The following is a 21,031-nucleotide window of genomic DNA, read 5'->3' as shown; positions in this document are numbered from 1 at the left end:
CATGGTCTTGACATTGTGGTACCTAGGTACTACAATGCCAAGACCACGGTCATACAGCCCAGAAAATCTACAACAATTTATGAATTCCGGCCATGAAAGCCTTCGACAACATATTTCCTCTTTCCTCTACATGAAAGCCCCTCTAGTGTCTCCCCATTTCCTCTTTCTTTCTTTCCTTCCCAGTCATTAGCTTCCTTTATCTGTCTCCCTGTTTTCTGCTGTCCCTTTCCTGTGGCAGCCTTTACCCAGTGGTGCCAATTGCTGGGCCAGGTCCAGTTGCTCAGTGGGGAACCCACAAGGACTTGGAGAAGGCCTCCCTTTCCCTCCCTGTATCCCCCAACACTATTTTTCTCCTCTTGATAAGTCCCATGGCCTCATTTTTTTCATGCTTCCCTCTCTCATTCCCACCAGCCAACAAACTTACCTTTTCTCTGTCCCTCCCAGTCTTTTGCTATACTTATTATTATTTAATTCTTTCTCTGCAATGTGGACCCAAAGTGGCTTACGTTATTCTCCTCTCATCCATTTCATCCTCATAACAACCCTGTGATGCAGATTAGGCTGAGAGTGTTACCCATACCCAATGACCTTCCATGGCAGACTGGTGATTTGAACCTGCATCTCCCAGATCCTAGTTAGAAACTGTAACTATTATACCACACTGGCTTTCCTGGGTTGGCTCCTATGTAATAGAAACAAGCATCCAGGCCCAGGTGAGTCATGCAAGCTGGGTGGTAGCAAATTGCCCGGTGGTTGCTGACAGGTCATAAAACACCAAAAGAGCCCTGAAAAGAGACCTGCCCCTCCTCCTGCCCTTTAGTGATAGAAACTTGAAGGCTGGCAGTGCTGTTGTGGTTGCCTAGCAATGGCCACTGAGGGCATGCATTTTTTAAAGCTACAGGTGCTGCTTCTGTTAGGAGGGCGTGCGAAGCTCCACATTTTTGTTGTTGTTTTGTTTTTAGATTTCAGATTTTTCAGCATGTCTGTTCATGGTTGCAGACTCCCAGTTTAAGTACTCACATATTTCTCCATATTGATAATTAGATGGGTCTGAGAATCAATAGCTAGGGTTGCCAGATTAAAAAGAAAAAGCAAGAGAGAAATGCACTGAAATAGTAAGTTCTGTTCTATAATTTGAAACTAGAATATTCTAATGTGAATGATATCGTCTTTGGAGCTTTCATGTTCTGCAGAGAGGAACATTCCCCCCTTCCTTTTTAAAAGGTTCCTTAATATAACAGACATATGGAAATCCTACTAATAGACATGTAGCATTTCATCTTCGTATAGAATTTCCTCTATGTGCTACAGAGTCTGTGGTACTTTAGAAGGGTACAAAAAGGCATTTCAGTACACAACAGAGCACAGTTTGTAGAAGTGTACCCAGACAACCTTTGTGTCCATTTATCAAAGTGCTCTGTTTCAGTTTCATGGCAGGCGACACAGTAAATACTAAAGGGGCAAAGGTTATTTTGTACCCAGACAATTTCATTACATGATTTTTTAAAAGAGAAAGAAGAGCTCTGGCCTTAAAAGTTATGGAAGAATCATTCTGTCTCTGTTAGAAATAACAGAACAAAAATACTGGGGGGGAAATGAAGGGACGGAAAATCTCAGTCTTTATTAATATAAGCTTTGTCTTTAGAAATAAAAAGTAGGGACACTACTCACACCTTTATTCCATTGGTAAATGTCTGTCCATATTCAGGTTAAAGATGAGTTTTAAATTATGATGACCTGATGTGGATGGGTGGAAGAAATGGATTCCACCAAGTTACACCTTGGAAGTTCAGTATTCTATAGCACAAATGTTCAGACTATGAGTACAATCAAAGACATTAACAGTGGAATCCTAAACAGAGTTTTGCCTTTTTAGATTTGTTTCCTTCAGTGAATTTAGAAGGTTGTACTCTGTTTAGGCTTGAGCTGTAAAACTGGTAAATAAAATGGACAGAAAATATTCCGTCCATGGAAGCGCTCCTTTGGATCCATGCCTGTTACTACTGTACTCTTCCTCTGTAATGCTGCAATCATTTGGAAAGGACTTCCAGCATCATGTTAGGCAGAAAGAAGTGCAAGCAGGTCAAAGTAAAATGGGAGAGGCGGGATTCTGTGGACCCACATAATGTTTTTAAGATGCCAGGGAAAAACCTTTTAGGAAAAAATACAGTTCCCCCATAACTGATCCCCAGCACTGATCACTGACTTCGGTGAAGACATTCTGAGAGAAACAGACATTCACATTTCCTCTAGCAGATGTGCATGTCTGTAGGAAAGAAGTGTCCCTTCCTGGCATTCACACTTTTTAAAAAACCCATATCCTATAGCAATACTTTTATCTTGGTGGGAAGGTGATAGGTTCATTCATTGTCTCCCCCCAAAGATGGTACTGAAAGCTACAGGGGAGGGGGGGGGAATGTGCCTATGCTTGTTTGACTTTTGTTGCTTGTGTTTTGTTTCTGGAATAAATGACATTTATTTGCCAAGAAAGTCTTTTGGTATTTTACTGTATTTCCACATAGAATTACATATTTTACGTTGTGTATTTAACCACATTATGTAGTTACTCAGTGCTCTTCTGCAGTCTTCTGATCCTAGAGAGTTTGATGTTGATTTTCAGTAGGGCATGCTGAGGTTAACTTGAGGACTGTATCTTATCCAGATGATTTACTCATAACAGACCTTGCCTTCTGGCAGTTACATCACAGCTGAAGACTGTTAAACTGGATTCATCATTTCATTTGTTTCTGATTGCTCTATAATGTTTACATATCTTACATATTAGTATAAATCTTGCAGGGAGTACAGACTGAGGTTAAATCCTCCTACACAGAGTTTTTAAATGTCTCCCTCTTAGTAAAAACATTGAATATATTTATATGAGTTAAATGTTGTGAACCAAGATGGAGATAAATCCATGAAACAATTGCATAGTCTAAATGAGTTTTCATTAGTGGTGCCAAAGTTTGAAAATAATAGGCTCATAATTCAACCTTTTAATGCTTCTAATACTCATTACTAATCAAATCCTCTTTTCTTGTATTTAAAAACAAGATGCATGTTGTGCTTATGTGCTACTTTTGCACCTCCACAACCTGTCGACATCTTTTTAGATCGTTCTGTCAAGAAACTTGGGACAATGTTATCTTCATGACAGCTAAGTGGGATAGGTCAAAGAGAGACTGGAGAGAGTCACCCATAGAGCTTTATGGCTAAGTGGATATCCTAGTCTACCACTTTTACCACTACACTCTATTGACCCTTGGTGATCATTCAACAGATTGTGCAGGTGAGGCTGATCACTGCTGTAAACTTGCAACAACTTTAATAAAATTGTCCTGAATACGGAAATTGACCAGCAATTGTAAGTGCACTTTTAAAGCAGGGGTGTCAAACTTAAGGCCTGCAGGCCAGAAGCAGCCCGACCATGGCTTTAATTAGGCTTGCGGCTCTTCTCTTTCCCTCTCCTGTCCTCACCCTTCGAAGCTTGAGGCTGCCAAAGTTTCCAGCTCCCTCCATCTTGTCTTTGCCTGATTTGGCAGGAAACTCTTCTGGGCTTGCAAAGTTACAAAGAAAATATGGAATGGATTTGTCCATTAAGGTCTTTGCACCCAGATAGATTTGAGAGTTTCCTGGACTGCAAGGAGATCAAATCAGTCAATCTTAAAAGAAATCAACCCTAAGTGTTCCCTGGAAGGCCAGATACTGAAGCTGAGGTTCAAATACTTTGGCCACCAAATGAGAAGGAGAAGACCCTGATGCTGGGAAAGATTGAAGGTCAAAGAAAAAGGGGACGGCAAAGGATGAGATGGTTAGACAGTGTTATCGTGGCAACGAACATGAAATTAAGTAAACTCCAGAGAACAACGGAAGACAGGAGAGCCTGGCGTGATATGGTCCATGGGGCTGCGAAGAGTCGGACTAGACTGTGCGAGTGAACAACAACGACACCCAGATAGACTACTCTGGAATGTTTTCCAGTAACAGAAACATTGCTCTGGGACTGGAATGACAGCATCCAGAGTAGAATGATGGTACCTAGCAATAGAATCTGTGTTCTGGGACTGTAACGACAGGGCGCAGAGTGGAATGACAGCCCCTGGGAGTAGCAGCAGCATTCTGGGAATGGAATTCCACTCCGGGGGCCTTCATTCCAACCCCAGAATGCTTCTGCTACTCCCAGGGACTGTCATTTCACTCTGGGGGCTGTCATTCCAGTCCCAGAGTAGTCAGTCTGGGCCCAGAGACCTTAATGGGAGATCCATTCCTCATTTTCTTTGCAACATTGTCTGTGCTGTGTATTTCAGTGGAGTGGAGCTCAAGAAGTTTAACTTTACAGTGTTTGTATAGTTGAAGCTGTTGCTTGCCTGGAGTTGTCTCCTTGCAAATACAGGGTTGATGTTTTGAGCCAGCTTGTCTCTGCTGAATGGACCTGAGAACAGATGCCTGAGGGAGTACTCTAACCTGGGAACCCACAGCCAAAGGTGGATATTACACTGGAGAGCCACTGCCACTCTGAGTAGACCTGGGGGGGGAGGGGAGAAGCTTGCAGTGCCCAGCAATTTTATGTTCCTAGGCTCAGAGCATTTTATATTTTTAGTTTCTGCTGTGATCTTTGTGCTTTTTCTTGATGTTTTGTTTTTAAAATTGCATTGCCAAACCCCAGTATTCCTCCACCTTTCCATTTTAGGCAGGCGTCTTTTTTGGGGTGGGGGAGGTTTGGGAGAAGTCAGTTACCAAAGACTGTTAAATAAACAACATATTGCAAGAGTTTTAAGCATATTTGTATTTTAAGTAAAAAATTAGTATCTTAAATTGTGTTTGTATCTTTTATAAAGTTTATATCTTTGCTATCTGGCATTACATTTTATGATATGCATGGCCTGGCCTGGCTCCATAAAGTCCCATTTATGTCAGATCCAGCCCTTGAAACAAATGAGTTCGACACCCCTGCTTTTAAAGGACTATAGAATTACTGCTGCAGCAGCCTTTCTCTTTGCAAGGGTGGTCTGTGCAATGGGATCCCTTTTTGATTTGAGGCAGTGCATGGGCATGGAGGAAAGGTGAGGGAGGAAATGTAAGTTTGTGGAGACAACTGGGGAGGCATGAGAAGGCTCACCAGTGTCCAGTCTGCTTCCCATTCAGAGAGAAGCAGGCAAGAGATTCTCCCTTCCTCCCCTTATCCTATGCAGAGTTATTCCAGTCTAAGCTCATTGATTTTAATACCTGCATAGAATTGCACTGTTACATATGAAACTATGTAAAATTAATCATACAAAGTTTGGTGCTTCACAAAAGGATATAAATACAGTTATTAGTTAACCAGAATGCTGTTGGGTGTATATGTATGTTACTGGAGTAAACACAAATGTGAATCATTTTGTAGAAACCTTTAGCTGTGATCCAGGAGGATGGTATATGCATACATTCCCCAATGCAAGTATATCTTTTTTTCACCTTTTCCACATCTCTTATGCCCAACTGATAAATAACTTTTAAATATTTGGAAGGTTGGTGGGGGGTTGTTTTTTTTGGAGGCAGTTGGGGGCTGATGGAATGTGGAATTGCTGAAAGAAAAACTAACTGAAAGGAGCATGTATAAATCAGATACTAATTTACTTCACTGGACATAGTCCTGGTGTAGTGTGCCTATGTTCAAGTGCACAGAACTGTCCTATAATCTCAGCTTGGAGCAATAGTGAGCATCAATAAGTGTGCAAATCATCCACACAATGTACAAATAATTTTATAATGTCCCATATTTGTTATGAATGTATTGGCTGACCTTTTGAATACATGTTGTGCAAATGGGAAAGCTGGGGTGTGTATATGTAGCTGAAATTCTGTAGAGATTTATTAGAAAGTGAAAATGGCTCTCAGCCAGATCCAGGGAACTTCCTTTTCCCAGCAGAGTTACTGGGAGGATGAGAATAAAATTCCACGTGCATAAGAGAAACTCCACACCCTTTGCCTGTGCTTACAGATGTACCGATGTTCAATTCTTAATTGCTCCACACATTTGCTGATAGTCTTTTGGAATGTATACAAATGGTATTTCAGTAGTAAGATGATATGAACAACTAAGAGTGTAACCAGAAACGGGCCAGCATGGAAATATCCTGTCCTGGCAAGTTCTTGTAGGTATCTTCTAAAATACCAAGCCTGACTGCAGATATTCAAAACCTGATGGTTTCCCAGAAGTACCAGTTATAGTATTTTAATTGGACTTTCCCTTTGAAGGCTGGCAGAAGTGCAGGGTAGCTTTGGGAACAATGAAACAATAATTTATGGAATGTGGGAAATAATGAGGAAAGACACGTAATATTTAGATCTTCCTGAAACTATTCAGAAAAATGCACATTAGGATTTTTCTGGTCTTGGCGATCGCCATGGCAGCCACTTTCTCCCAGACCTCTGGGAGAAGCCTGCCAGCGCCCACGGCTGGGAGGGGGTGCGATCGTCCGCGCCACCCCAGGAGCCTGAGTGAAGGGCTCCAAGCCATGGGGCGCTAGACAGCCCCCCTCTGGCGAGACAAGCCGGTGAGAGAGGGCTACTCCAAGCCCCGACAGTCCCGCTGTCGAGCAATCCCGTATGGGAACAAGATCAGAACACCGGAGCAAGCATTTGGTGATCAAGCAATTTCAGACACAAGCGAACAATCGTTGAAAATGTGAGTTTAAGTACAAGTGAGAACAAAGAAAAACCGCACGGCCCTCCCGAAAGAAAATGGGGGGGAGGGGACTCTCCTCTGCTAAGAACTGTTTACAAGCAATTTTAAGCCAGAAAGGGGGGGCACTACAAAAAGCAAATGGATTAAAATAAAGAGACTGTAAGAGCTTACCGCGTGATATAAGAACTTCCAGAGGCTTTGACAAACTTTTAATAAAAGTAAACAACTCTCAAACATGGCGCCGCCTGTGAAGGACTAGAGAGACAAACAAGCGAAAACGAAGCTTCTTCCCGGAAGTTCCAGCCCTGCGAGTTCTGTGCCTAGACAGGACTCAACTGCGGAACTCCAAAGGTTGTTGTCGAAAGTACTTCACCCCCTACTGGAGAAAATTACGGCAATTGACAATAAACTCAATACACAACAAGCACAAATGGCTGCGAATACACAGAAAATTGAAAAAAAACCGGAGCAATAACTTAAAGAGATGGATACCAACTCAAAAAAGATGAATTAAAAACTACAGGCTTTAGGGAAAAAATGCCAAATCAAAGAGTCTCGAGTATTACAGCTGCAATTGGAAAGGGCAAGCTATGTCTTGAGACTTCAAGGTGTCCAAGAAGAGAAAGGAGAGAATCTGAGACAGATTGTTGGCGATGTATTAGCTCCCTTGTCACAGATGACATCGGATAAACTTCAAAGCGAAACTGATACAGTCGATAGATTGTATACAGAATTTATCAGAAAGAATAATCTGCCAGGGGAAGTTACAATAAGATTCTCCCGAAGAAAAGTGAGAGATCAACTATTGAAAGCATCTAATGGAGTGACCTTGAAGATAAAATACAAAGATATAAGAGTACTGAAAGACATTCCATTTGAGATAAGAAGGAAAAGAAGGAAATACAGAGACTTGGTTTTATTTCTACAAAAGCACAATGTCTGCTACAGATGGCTAACACCCGATGGATTAATCTTTAGATATGCAAATGGAAAAGAAAGGATTGACTCTGTTGAAAAGGCTTCCGAGTTTTTGCGTCAACATAGCAGTCCAGCAGGAGAAGGTGCGACTGATGCTGCCAAAGAAAGCAAAGAAGAAGGAGAGGCTGGATCTTCTGAAGAAGACTAAAAAAAGAAAAGAAAACTGGTGGCCTACAAACATCACTTCTAGAACTGTTTTGGAATGACTTTTAATACTCATTAACAAAAAGGAAAAGTAAGCTAACGTTTCATGTTGTCACTACCCAGTACTTTTCTTTATATCAAGGTAAATGACTTTTCTGGATATAAAAAGTAAAACTGTTGTAAGGCCTGCACTTCTTTTTTATTTAACTTATATGGCTTTCTGACTGTGCCATTTATCTCTGTATTGTATCAAGAGAAACATGTTTTCGAGTGGCTTGGATTAGAGCTTCTGAACATCTAATACACAACAACACTGCATACACCAGATCTGTGTCAAGGAAATAGAACAAAAATCAGGCATGTGAAAAGGAACAGAAAATAGCATTCTAGCTAGATAGAATGCCAAATGCTGTTAGTCATCACATAATGATGGTTTTTTAAATAGTTTGTTAATGTTTGTGCTGTTTTATGTTTTTATCTGTTTTATTTTGTAATCATCCTAAAGCAGGCTCCCTGGAAAGATAGCATAGAAACGTTCTAGATAAAATTAATATCTAGTTTAAGGATCCAAAGGGTCTGTAGTTCTTGCTGTGAGGGAGATAGCCATTCAACCCCTTCATCAGCAGTCTACTGAGGTGATAAACCTTGACCTGACAGTGACTGTGGAGTCTAGGCAAGAAAGGCATAACATAGGCACTGAAGTGTGTAAAGGGGCTATGATTTTTGTTATAAGGAGGAGAGAAGGAGGGGTCTGGATATAGGGAGGAAAGCAGAACAAGGAGAGGCAAAGGGTAAAGAGAGGAGAATAGTTGTGGGTATTTCCTCACTGCTTCTCCCTTTTGTGAAAGCAAAACGGTATCTGGCCATAACAGCTATAACTGAACTGTGGACTGGTCCACTGGAAGGAGAGATCCGAACTTGGATGAATAAAAAGTATTACCTACTGCACATCGACTTGCCTCTTTCTGTGTCTTTGGGCCAACTAGAATCAGATCCAAACCCCCTTGTCCCCATGTTAGACAGCAAGGTCTCTCTGTCTTATGGAATAAAGTGACTTTTAGCTTATGTGATGTAAAACGACTCAGTTAAACAAAATCAATCATCAAGCATTTATTTGAAGTGTTCCAGTTAATACATTACTTTATATGCCGTGTAAACATGGGTGTGGTAAATGAGAGGAGGGAGGGAAGGCTGTTAATTAAAATCTTTTAAGAGTAGGTTTGAATCCCACTTGTTCTCGGTGAAGGGTCTGAGAAGAAACTAGGCCGGTATAGCAAAAGATTAGCATCTTTTCACTTCATCCTCAATTCACCTCATCCCTAAGTCACTGACTGTTTGCTGTTGCCATCAAGTAATCCTCTTAGCTCTGTTTTCTCAAAGGTATAGTGTCAACAGTGTTTTTTGTGCCTGTGTAGAACTTGTTCATGCAAATCCAGGATAAGTTCCATCATGAGAGGTCTATAATACAGAATATAAATATGCTGCAAAGGACATGAGCAATTATTTGCAACGAAGACCAGATTGCTCATATTTATTTGCATCATTTTTAGCCTTAAAAAAAGATTCAAGGCACAGTTACAATATTAGTTACAGAATTACTTAAAACCATAATATTTATTTATTTATTCGTTCAACTTTATATCCTGCTCGAATCCCTTGTCTAGGGGTCTCTGAGCGGCTTACACGTCGGTGCTAGTCACCATTTTATTGTCTTCTAACTAGGGGCACATGTGTTGTGGGGTGGGGTAACCTACCGGCACCCCTATGGTGGTGGCTGGTGTTGTTCCTTTGTTGGTCTGCTCTGGCGAATCGTTCTTTCTGGTGCTCGGGCTGCTCTTCCTGGCGGGGTTTCTTCCTGGTGGGTTGCTCTTCCCGGCGCTTGGCGGAACTCTCTCAAGGCACGCGACTCCACCTTCTTCTCGCCTCAGCTATGTCCTTTCCGGCTCCGCTGGGCTTAACGTCTGATGTCGTCGTGCGCCCGTTTCCTTTTGGCGGTGGCCACTTGATGTTTTTCCTCTCTCGGTCTCCAGGGATCGCTCCTTCTGGATTGCGCCCGCACACCGCCGCCGCCACCGCCGCATATGTCATCCACACAGGAACTGACGCCTCGCCTCGCTTCGCCGTTGCCGCTGCCGTCATCTTCAGCCGTCTTCAGCCACCACACTATAATAAAAAGAGATAAAGATCATTTAACCATATCAATATTTCTCAATCTGGATCCCAAAAACTAGAATATCAAAGAATCCCAGTTCACATAAACACCCATCGGAATAACTTGGTTTTGCACTGCCTCCAAAAAACCAGTGGCAGGGTGATGGCTTCCTTACACTCTTAGGAAGCCTATTCTACCATATAGATGCCATTACTGGGAACATAGGCTATTCTAACCTGTCTGCAAGATGGAACCTGTTAATAAACCTTGACCAGCAGAATGGAAGTGTTGCAGCAAAGATAATGTTACCTTGCTACCCTTACCTTCTCCTTTCCTCCCTGTCCCTTTGTCATCTCTCATATTGTGGGGACTTAGAACATAAGCTTCTCAAGGTAGGGACCCACTAGTTTTGCTCTTGTTACTGTGTCAAGCATCATGCTAATAATGAAGATTAAGGCTTAATTTCGATTTTTGGCTAACCAGATTTGGATTTATCGTTTCAGATAAGTGAGTCTCCTTTGTTTGTCCCTGGTGTTTGGGGACCATACTACTCAGCCATGGTGCCAGGGTTCTGGTTAAATGAAGGAGGCCAGAGTGCTACAGGAAAACTGGTAAGTCTTGGCTTTTTCTTCCTATTAAAGAACTTGGAGTATCTTCACAAGAACTTTAGCTCTCAGCCTTAACACTGTTTGTGCCTGGGGAAGAGGATAGGATAGCTTTGAGCAATTGTGCCCAGCATTGTCTCTCAGTCAGGCAGCCTTTAGGCAGCTTTCTGCAGCCTCTGTCCCCCTTAGCCAGAGGCATCAATGAGGGAGTGTAGGGCCAGCAGCCCTGAGGGATGCAGGCTTGAATTTGGTCTGCCGTTTATGTTGATGGGGGAACATAGTACAGGGTGTGCAGAGCTGGGCTCCCTGCATTACCTAAAGGGGGAATTGTCATGGGCTGAGTTTGGGATGAGAGGCAGAAGTCAAGTCCAGTCTGAGGGCGCTGCCAGGAGAATCAGAGCGAGAGCCAAATCATGAGTTCGAAAGAGGGGTTGTCCAAAGCAGGGGTCAGGGAGCCAGGAATTCAAGCCAGAGTGGGGGTCCAAGGACAGGAGCCGAAGGTGGATGTGAGGCACGCACAGAGGTGACTCGTTGCTTCCACGAGAGCCCAATGCTGAGTGGGAGTTATATAGGTCTCTGGCTGGGCTTCCCGTGGCAGTGGTGGTGCTCCTGCTAATAGGACTCGGTGCTCTCCATCCCTGCCAGCGTGCATCTTGACGGCGGATGGCTAAGTCTCTGCAGAGCTGCTCCCTTAGCTGAACCACCCACGGAGGTGAGTCAGGCAGGCTCCCTGATTGCACCTGTGCTTCCTCGGCTGCCGCAGGACCAGGTGCAGGCTTTACAGGCTCAGGCGCTGGCAAGCTGCCAACTTGTGAGGAGTCAGAGGGGCCGGCTTCTGATTCTGACAATTTGGCGCCTCTGGCTGTGATGCCAACTTGGGCGGGGACTGGGTGCCGGCACTGCCGCTCATGACACTATCCCCCCCAGGGCCCCCCCATCAGAAGGGCCGGGCTTATCCAGGTACAAGTCGTGGAACTGTTGCACCAGGTCTGCGGCATGAAGGTTTTCAGCGGGCTCCCATAGCCCTCCCAGTTGATGAAGTATTGTAGGCCACACTGATAGTGCCAGGAATCCAGGATCTGGTGTATCTCGTATTCTTCCTCATCATTGACTAGCACCGGCAGGAGTGGCGACGGAAGGGGCAGTCAAGCTGGGTCAGGGGCTGCGGCTTGTGAGGAGTCAGAGGGGCCAGCTTCTGGTTCTGGCAGTGCCAGCACCTCTGGCTGCGATGCCAACTCGGGCAGGGACTCAGCGCCATCATCGTCGCTCATGACAGGAATTTCCTAAAGAGGGCAGGGTGCATAACAGCCTTAGGATTGACATGTTGACTATGTCCACAGGAGGCTTGTGATGGGCACGAACAGTGGCTTTGGCTGCTGCTTCCCCCTAATACCAGCCCTCGGTCCTTAATTACCCCAACGTGGGTTAGGGGATGCACTGATTCTGTGAACTTAGGCAGATCGTAAGAGGGAGGGTAGAAAGGGTTGCCTCAGTGCTTAGTTCTTGTGGCCCTTTCTTACACGCCCAGGGAAATGCTGATTGCTACTTTGGGGTCAGGAAGCAATTTTTCTCCAGGCCAGTTTGGCCAGGGGTCCTGGAGGTTTTTTGTCATCTTCTGGGCGTGGAACAGCGGTCACCGCAGATGCAGAGGGGGAGGTATTTGTGAATTTCCTGCATTGTGCAGGGGACTGGACTAGAGGACCCTGGAGGTCCCTTCCAACTTTGTGATTCTATGATATCAGTTGGGCTATTGGCTGCACACATTTTCTTCAGCCTTTGCTGCACCAAGACTTGAGCAACCTGTAGTCAATGAAGTCGTGGCCTAATTCTCCTTAGTATGGTGTATCTGTGTCATCCTCCTATCCCCTCTGCCATGAGCTGGTCGCTACTTAAAGTTGCCAGCTCTGGGTTGGAAAATACCTCAAGATTTTTGAGGTGGCAAAGGCAGAATTTGGGGAGGGAGGGGACCTCAGCATGGTACAATGCCATAGGGTCCACTCTCCAAAGCAGCCTTTTCTCCAGGGGAACTGATCTCTGTAGTCTGGAGGGCAGTTGTAAAAGCAGGTGAGCTCCAGGCCCCATCTGGAGGTTGGCAACCTATCCCCACCCAGGCACAATCATTGCTTATCCTCTTTAAAAAAATATGCCAGCCTATCCCAGCTAAGGATTTTCTCTCATTAGCAAATACTTTTACCCAAGTAAATAAATGGGATCATACAAGCTTCCACTGGGGCTGTGCTTCATCAGTGTTACCTAGCAACCATTAATTGTAATAAAAATATGAGCTATATTGATAAGGTGGTATTAGGCACTTGGTTTTGTGTCAGTTCAAGTATTGTAGCCTGAACCACTGACATGTGGAAATACTGTGATGGCCACTTTTGTCCCTCATATGGTCCTTCATATGTTTTCATGGTGTGGCCTTTGGTTGTATTCAGGAGTCTGTTTAGGAAAGAAATACAGTTTCCCTTTACTTTAGCCACAAAAGTCAGAAAACTTGCCATGTGGCAGCAGGCTGTCCACCCAGTCTATGCTAACATTTCCCAATTTTCTCTTTGCTCAAACTACCCAATTCTAGGATCATTTGCAAGGAAGCTACTATGGTTGAAGGAAATGTGTATTAGGACTGGGGAATCTGGGTTTGAAAGATAGTGGGATGTAAGATTCTTTTAAAAACAAGCCTAAAGCATCTGTCTATGTAGTTGAGACCCTAGGCTGGCTTACTGAACCCCCAGTTACATCATTCAACTTTCACACGGGTGGCCAAATTTATGAATATGTTACAGATAGTAATGGTGTTGAGGGCATAGATATATTCCTTTTTTGTGTCATTTTCACTCTGAAGAGATGTGTGCAACTATAAACATATAATAAATTCTTCAAAATTTAGGAAGTTGTGTAATCACAATCCAGGTTACCTCCCTTGAGCTATACTTTACTTTTCTCCCAAACCGGACTCAAATGGTTCACAACAAAGATTAAAACATTCAATTAAAATAAACATGAATCCAATAACATAAAACAGAAAGGACTACTGACTTATCAACCATCTTCAAGAACCCCTGAAACAATTCAGCCTGGAGAGTAGGTGCCTTCTTGACAGTTTCAGGAAAGCCATTCTCGGCCCCGTTCACACGGAGGATTTGCCACAGGAGAGCAACGAGTGCATGGCGGATTATCCGGCGCGATCACACCGCAACATCTGGGAAGTGGAGCGCACCCGTGGCAAACCTGTGGCGTACCGCCAAAAATGCGGGATTAAAAACTACCTGCTCGGAGGTACTAGCAACGGGTTTGCCACTGGATGCCTCCGGAGTCCCTTGGTGTGATTGCGCCAGCCACGGCTTTTCCCTCCGGCCCCTCGTTGATGTGCAGGCGCGGAGGAAAGGAACCGTAGTGTGCCACCAACACGTGGGATCACATTATGGCGGCTCTAATTGCGGCAGTGCAAAAAGCCCCGCCTCCCCCCCCCACGTTATCCAGCCCATGTGACCGGGGCCCTCATAATCTTGGGACCACTATGCTAGAAACACAAACCTGGCATGTCTTAAATGTATCTATGGGAACACGGAGAGAAGACATTGATTGGATTATTGGAGTCTTGGGTATGAAGGGTTTTAAAGATAAGAACCGCCAATTTGAATTGAACCCAGAAACAAAGGAGCAACCAATGCAGTGATCTCAAGATGAGTGTAATATGTGAAAAACAGCTAGTTCCAGACAACAGTCTAGCAGCTGTATTTTAAGCCTGTTGGAGTTTCTGGTTTGTCTTCAAACAAAGCACACTAGAATAGTCTAATCTTGACATTACTGTAGCACAAATCAACATTTATTTATTTTATTTTTCAGATTTTTACCCCGACCTCCCAGCCGACTAACCCAGCTGAATTTAGGAGGGAAGCTACCTTCTATGCTAAATTAAGCTGATGAAAACACTTTCAGTTATTTTACCAGCTTATTTTCCTGCATCTAACAAAACTCAAATGCTTTACCAAATCTGTCAGAGAGAGATTAAGAGCCTCAAGGGTAGAAAGCATAATCCATTTCAGAACATCGGCTTTGCCCATTAGCATCAATTTCACCTTATCTTGTTTTAATTTCAGCTAATTCTCCCTTAGCTACTTGACCACAACAAACAGATACCATCCTAGAGCAGAGAAGGCTTCTTCTGGAGGTTTATTCTAAGAGGAAGATAGCTGGGTTTGACCAGCATAGTGATGGTACCCTGCAAAGTTTTGGATTATTTCATTCAGTGGTTTTAGATAGATATTGATATGAACATCAATATAGATAGGTATTGATGTCAGCATGAGCAAAAGTACAGAACCTTGTAGAATCCTGCAGTCAGATAAGAGCCTTATTGTGTGTTGCATTTAATTTTGCATTATGTGTTTCTGATAGCCTTTTGGAATTAAGTTGATAGAAACATTTTGTATCATAAAATGATACTTCAGATGTAAACACAGTTATTTCAAGGAGCGTTGTTTCAATTCTAGATAATTTCCAGGAGTTGGGCTTTATTTCCTTTCAGGTTAAATAATTGTGTTAAACACCATAATAATTATTTCAGGCATGAAGGAGAAGGTGAAGTTCAGGTTTCACACAAGCAAATTGAACAGTTAAATTGTTCAGTTATCTTGTGCTTGGAAGAACTGAGAAGGCCCTTCTCTTTTTCAGCTCCTTTCTGCCTGTAGGCTTATACACACAGGCATTATTAATAAGGGTGTCTTGGAAAACAGGGAAAGCCAACCAGTTTTTCCAGAGTTGTTAGGCATGAAAGCACATCTTGCCATCAAGTTTCTGCTTGTGCTGCTGCAGTTTAGATGAATTCAAAGGCTAAGGTGAGCCAAAAGAAATTGTTATACATACTTTCATAGTTTATCAACATACAGTGACAAGTTTTGATTCAGTGCTTATATTCTTCATGCCAATACAGTGTGCAGTTGCATATAATCCCTGAAAGGTCTGTGTCATAGATGTAGTTACCTTAATATTGCAGCCATACACAATTGGCAATACTGGAAACATAAAGATTTCCTTTAACAGTTTGACTGGGATTGCACATAGTTGAACTAAAATGAGTATTTTTTGAAGATTACAGAATCACAAAATTTCTCTTCTTAAAAAAATAACAATACAAGAAACAATATGCAAAATCATTTATAAATTTCTCTCTCTCTCTTTCTGAAGACAGATCCAGGTGAGCAGCTGTGTTGGTGTGAAGTGTGCATGCGCATGAAAGCTCATACCTTGAATAAACCTTTGTTGGGCTTAAAGTTGCTACTGGACTCAAAATTTGTTCTCTCTCTCTCTTTCTGTTTTTAAAGATAGAGCATGTCGTCCAAGGACACGCTGCTTTCCCAGAACTACAAACAAAAGCTGCAGCCAGGTCACCATCTTTATTTCTTTGTTTACAGTCTTCCTGTTAGAAACATTACTTTCACTGCAAATCAAAAACTACTTCAGCTGAAATATTCCAGCTTTACTGGGTTGCAGGTTGTCCTATTTGCCACCATCTTAATTTCTTTCTCTTTCCTTACAAGCTTGTACTTTATACTTACCATTACACAGTATAGCCAGTTCTGTTGTAAATATATCCACCTGAAGACTGATTCATTTGGTCATTTCTGAGTTGGTGACATCCCCAGAAATTGCCTTCTCCTAGCCATTTTTTCATTGCATACACTCTTGTGAATGCTTAGACACTTCAGTACCTCAGCCTAGTTTCAAACCCTTGTTTCACCACATTATTGAAATTCACAAAGGTCCTCTACCCTATCAAACTTTCAGGAACAATCCACTTGTAGTAATTTTGCCACCTCAGAAATGATCACAGGAATAATTAATTCTGTGTTTAAACAGACTGGAAAATGCAGCAAGGGTATCAATATAGATAATGCAAATTAAGAGTTTGAAGCTTTGAAGATTCACCTTTATGTTAGAATAGCTTCCAGAAAGAGTAGAAATTTGGTAAAGACCTACAATTCTTAAGACACACGCCACAAAATAAAATTATTCTGTACAGATGACATCTTTATTGTCAGCCCCAGTGATATTTTATGATATCTGAAACTATTATAACTTTAGATTCATCTAGCATTCTTCGGACAGGAAACTAGTGCATACAAAGTCATTTCCTTGAGCACTGAATACAAAGGCTCATACTTTTCTTAGCACAGTGAAATAATTAATTAGTTAACATTAACACAGAGCTATGCTTTAGTGGGAGGGTTGGTTGGTTGGCAGGAAGTGATTGCACATGGCAGCAGTCCTCGAAGGAGTCTGGCAGTGCAGTTCTAAACAGACTTGTAAAATCTAAAAAAAACACCATTGGGCAGCTTAGAAAAACCCGAAAATGATCAAAGGAGCACCTGTAGCTTTAAGCAATAGATTCCCTCAGTGGCTGTTGCTAGACAAGCACAGCATTCCATGTTAAGTTCTGTCAGCAAAAAGGAGGTGGAGGGGGCAGGGTAGGGTTGCCAAGTATAGCTTACCTCCGCAGCGGGGGACTCCCGGGTGGATCCCGGAGCGCGTGCGCGTGCTGCACGCACATCACCAAGAAGTGACGTTATGACGCCGGGCACACTGGGGGCGGGGCCACGACCATTCAAGGGGAAACCATAGAGTTTCCCCTCGGATGGCCGTGGCCCCGCCCCCAGCGTGCCCGGCGTCATAACACTTTGTGGTGACGCACACGCCGGGGTGGGGTTCCCCCTGGGGCCCAATTCCGCGGCGGCAGAAATCGGTCCTCCAAAGTGGGGGTTTACTCGCCACCCGCCCCCACTTGGCAGCCCTAGGGCAGGGACCTTCCCAAGTCTATTTTCGGCCTTTGAGGGAGGACTCCTGGGGCAAGAACTGACTAGGGTTGCAAGCTTCAGGTAGAGAAATTCCTGCAGTTTTTGTGGTAGAGTCTGAGGAGGGCAGGGTTTGGGGAGGGGAGAGACCTCAGATGGATATAATGCCATAGAGGCTACCCCCAAGGCAGCCATTTTCTCCAGGTGGACAAATCTCTGTTTTCTGGAGTTTAGTTGTAATTCTGAGATAGCTCCAGGGTACCACCTGGAGGTTGGCAACCCTAGGCCTGGAAGCAACCTCTGTGTGACTTGATACTACCTGACTTGCATGACTCAACTAGGCCTAGCTGCTTGCTGCTGTTCAACAGCAGTCACCCTATGAAAGCCAGTGTGGTATAGCAGTTAGAGCTTCAAAATAGGGCCTGCAAGACAAGGTTCAGATCCCCGTCTTTCTGCTGAAGCTCAGTAGGTGAATTTGGACCAGTCTCATACTTTCAGCTTTATCTACCTCACTGGGTTGTTGGGTGGATAAAAAAGAGGAGAATAAGCTGCTTTGGTCCCCACTGAGGAGAAAGGCGGGGTATAAATGAAGTAAATACATTTAATTTTATTGTCCTTACTGTTTAATTGGATACAAAATAAGGAGCCCAATATTAATTTCAATAGGTATAAAACATCAATATATAAATAATGCAAATTATACAGAAATGTATTTATTACAAATTGCTGTAAACACAATTATAGGCCCAAATGTAGCTTCAATAAGAATACAATTCATACATGAGAAGGAGGGCAGGAAGTGTTGCATTAGTGTTTGGTTCTCATGGCCCTTTCTTACATACCCAGGGAACTGCTGATCACCACTTTGGGGTCAGGTAACAATTTTTCTCTAGGCCAGTTTGGCCAGTGAGGTTTTTTGCCATTTTCTGGGCATGGAGCAGAAATTACTGTGTGTGTGGAGGGGATATTTGTGAATTTCCTGCATTGTGCAGGGAGTTGGACTAGATGACCCTGGAGGTCCCTTCCTACTGTGGTCCAAAATAATCAATTTGAAAAGCAATATGGAGACAGTGTAACCTAATAGTATGTAGTGGCTGGTACTACACAACTAGGCTATAGTTTTCCTAGCTAGAGGCTGCAGAGAAGACAGTATATAAAGTAGGTTGGCTGTTGAGTGGGAAGGAGGTATGGTTGCCAACTCCATGTTAGGAAATTCATAGAGATTTGGAGTGTGGAGTTTGGGGTGGTGGGGCTTGAGGATAGGAGGGGCTTCAAAAGGGTATAATGTCATAGACTCTATTCTCCAAAGCAGCCATTTCCTCCAAGGGAGCTATGGTTGCCAAACTCAGGTGGGGGCTGGAGATCATTCCAGAATTACAACTGCTCTCCAGATGACAGAGATCAGTTCCCCCAAAGAAAATTGCCTCTTTGGAGTGTGGACTCTATGGCATTATACCCTGCTGAGTTCACTTCTATGGTGATCTTGTCCTCTTCCTTCCATCACACACAGGATTTTCCCTTTGTTTCTTCTTTCTTTCTTGCTGAGCAGCCCCTTTATCTATTTTCTCCTTTTTTGTTGGTCTATGGCTGTCCCACCCAATCACAGTATTATATATTTAGAAGATGGCCCAGCCCAGGGGATTGAGGGAAGAGACATAATCACCTTAACCTGTACTTCTGAAATGGCACACAAGAGACTTTGAATGTTCAAAATAAACAAAATATTTTATTTAACTTGGAGGGGAAACAGGTCAAATACAATTGGGTTGGATATATGAGGTGAACAGATGATAAAAAATGAGGTAACTTTGTAATCATATAAACTCAAGATATTTTGTTGCCAACAAGTAGGTGTTTTTGCTTTTCAACAAGGTCTTTGAAACTTTGAGGAGAGAAGCTTTCTTTTCAGTGTCTGCTTAAACACTTAAGTATAGCTGCCTGAGTTAAGAAGGTTAAGTATAAGTGTCTAAGTGTACAAGGTATAAATAGGAACTCTCAGTCTGGGGCAAGTGATACACCGTATTCTTGGTGCTTGGGGGACAACAGTGGGAGGGCTTCTAGTGTCCTGGCCCCACTGCTGGACCTCCTGATGGCACCTGCTATTTTTGGCCACTGTGTGACAGAGTGTTGGACTGGATGGGCCATTGGCCTGATCCAACATTGGCTCCTCTTATGTTCTCTTATGTTTTTATGAGTTTCACTGACTCTTAAGGCTTAGAAGTCTGCTACAATCAACCAAGTTCCCAAAATCCTTCTCTATATACAGACCAAGGGATCACTCCTTGTTATGTATTGGGCTGGAATATCCCAGGTCTGTCCATAAGAGATGGAACAATAGACCACCAGGATTCTAGAGGTAACCAATGAGAAGGCAGTGTTATGCAAATAGAGGTAACCAATGAGGAGACAATGTTATGTAAATAGCGTATCATTGGGAGTGGGGTGTGTTTGGCTTCAATGCTTTACATGCTTACTAGTTAGGAAGTCTGATCACATTCTCTTTTTCAGTGGAAGACTGGGGGCCAGTGTGGGGTAGAAATGAAATGAGGACACTGAAGAATTGTAATCACTGTCTAAGCTATGTATTTTTCCTCTCAAGAAGTTACATAAAGCAAATTTTAAAGTATGAGAATAACGATATGAATTAATTAGTTTAATCTCTTCCAAGTGTATTTCATTTTGAATGATACCTTCGATAGCGAACACATGGTATAGCGGCCTAATTGAAACAATGTGCAGCTGAATGCATAAACTCAGAGCATAAATATACAGCTGCAAGGAGGTCATAAGTCAGAGCAGTAAACACATGCCAAATTCCCTCAGGGAGCTCATTAGTGCATGACTGAATATACATGCAGAGGCTAAATGAATATCACTACTTAGACCTCCAAAACAAAGACAATGACCAATCAATTGTAATTAGAGGAAGATGCTCACACTGACCTACCTCCTACAAATGAGGGTGTTCCAGAGGAGGCAAACCCAAAGATAGAATCTAAAAAATCTATCCCAAATGTTGTTCCTAGAAATTTAGAATGCATGGTAATTGTAAGTCATAGTAGCATGTTCTGCTGGCATGCCAGTACAGGCTGTCCAAGGCTGGATCACAATTCCCACTAATTTCACTGGAACATAGAGGGAAGTTTACTTTCTTTGGATTTCATCTCTGGGTGTATTCCAGAGAAAATTAAGCACACGTAAATTCTAGTGAAATTGATGGAAATTAAGCATTTGCTGGATGGCATACCAGGTTTCTAATGCCTGCGCAACAGCATTTGTATTGTGCCATGGTTTCTAAACACAAGATTATTCCCATGAGCAAGTCCTGTGATTAATTCCACATGCAGATGTTTTGCATGCCAGGCTCATGTGCACAGTTGCTTTCCAGAAGTCTCATGTATTGTAGTCCTCTTCATGAGAGTCTTCAAACCTCAATTGCTGTCTGTAAAGCTACCTGCTAATATAGATGAAGTCACCGAGACTTGGTTGGAGATTTTGCAACCAGGCTGCGACCCTAAACAAGTCCTTGCACTAAGGGAGACTTGCTTAGGATTGGACTATAAATCACCTTCTAGGTGCTACTGAGATGAGAATCTAGCTCTACGTCTGACTCTTCTCCAGGTGGGCTTTCTGATTATTCAAATGTGCTTATGTTAGGGGTACTTATCATGCAGTATGTTCAGAGAAG

The 21,031-nt window shown here is 43.1% G+C and overlaps 1 protein-coding gene across 1 annotated transcript in view; it reads left to right on the top strand.

Annotated features, from left to right (window-relative positions):
• The window catches only part of FGGY (FGGY carbohydrate kinase domain containing), a 253,617-nt gene that overhangs the window by 152,974 nt on the left and 79,612 nt on the right, over window positions 1-21,031 (top strand). Inside the window, exons 9-10 of the mRNA XM_015419670.1 lie at window positions 10,448-10,555; window positions 15,877-15,938. Of these exons, the coding sequence (XP_015275156.1) occupies window positions 10,448-10,555; window positions 15,877-15,938 (170 nt within the window). The remainder of the gene's footprint in view (window positions 1-10,447; window positions 10,556-15,876; window positions 15,939-21,031) is intronic.

This window comes from Gekko japonicus, unplaced genomic scaffold, assembly GCF_001447785.1.
Source record: "Gekko japonicus isolate JY-2015 unplaced genomic scaffold, Gekko_japonicus_V1.1 scaffold1347, whole genome shotgun sequence".
Lineage (NCBI taxonomy): Eukaryota > Metazoa > Chordata > Lepidosauria > Squamata > Gekkonidae > Gekko > Gekko japonicus.
The sequence above is the reverse complement of the archived record's forward strand: the minus strand, read 5'-3'. Positions and strand labels throughout refer to the sequence as shown.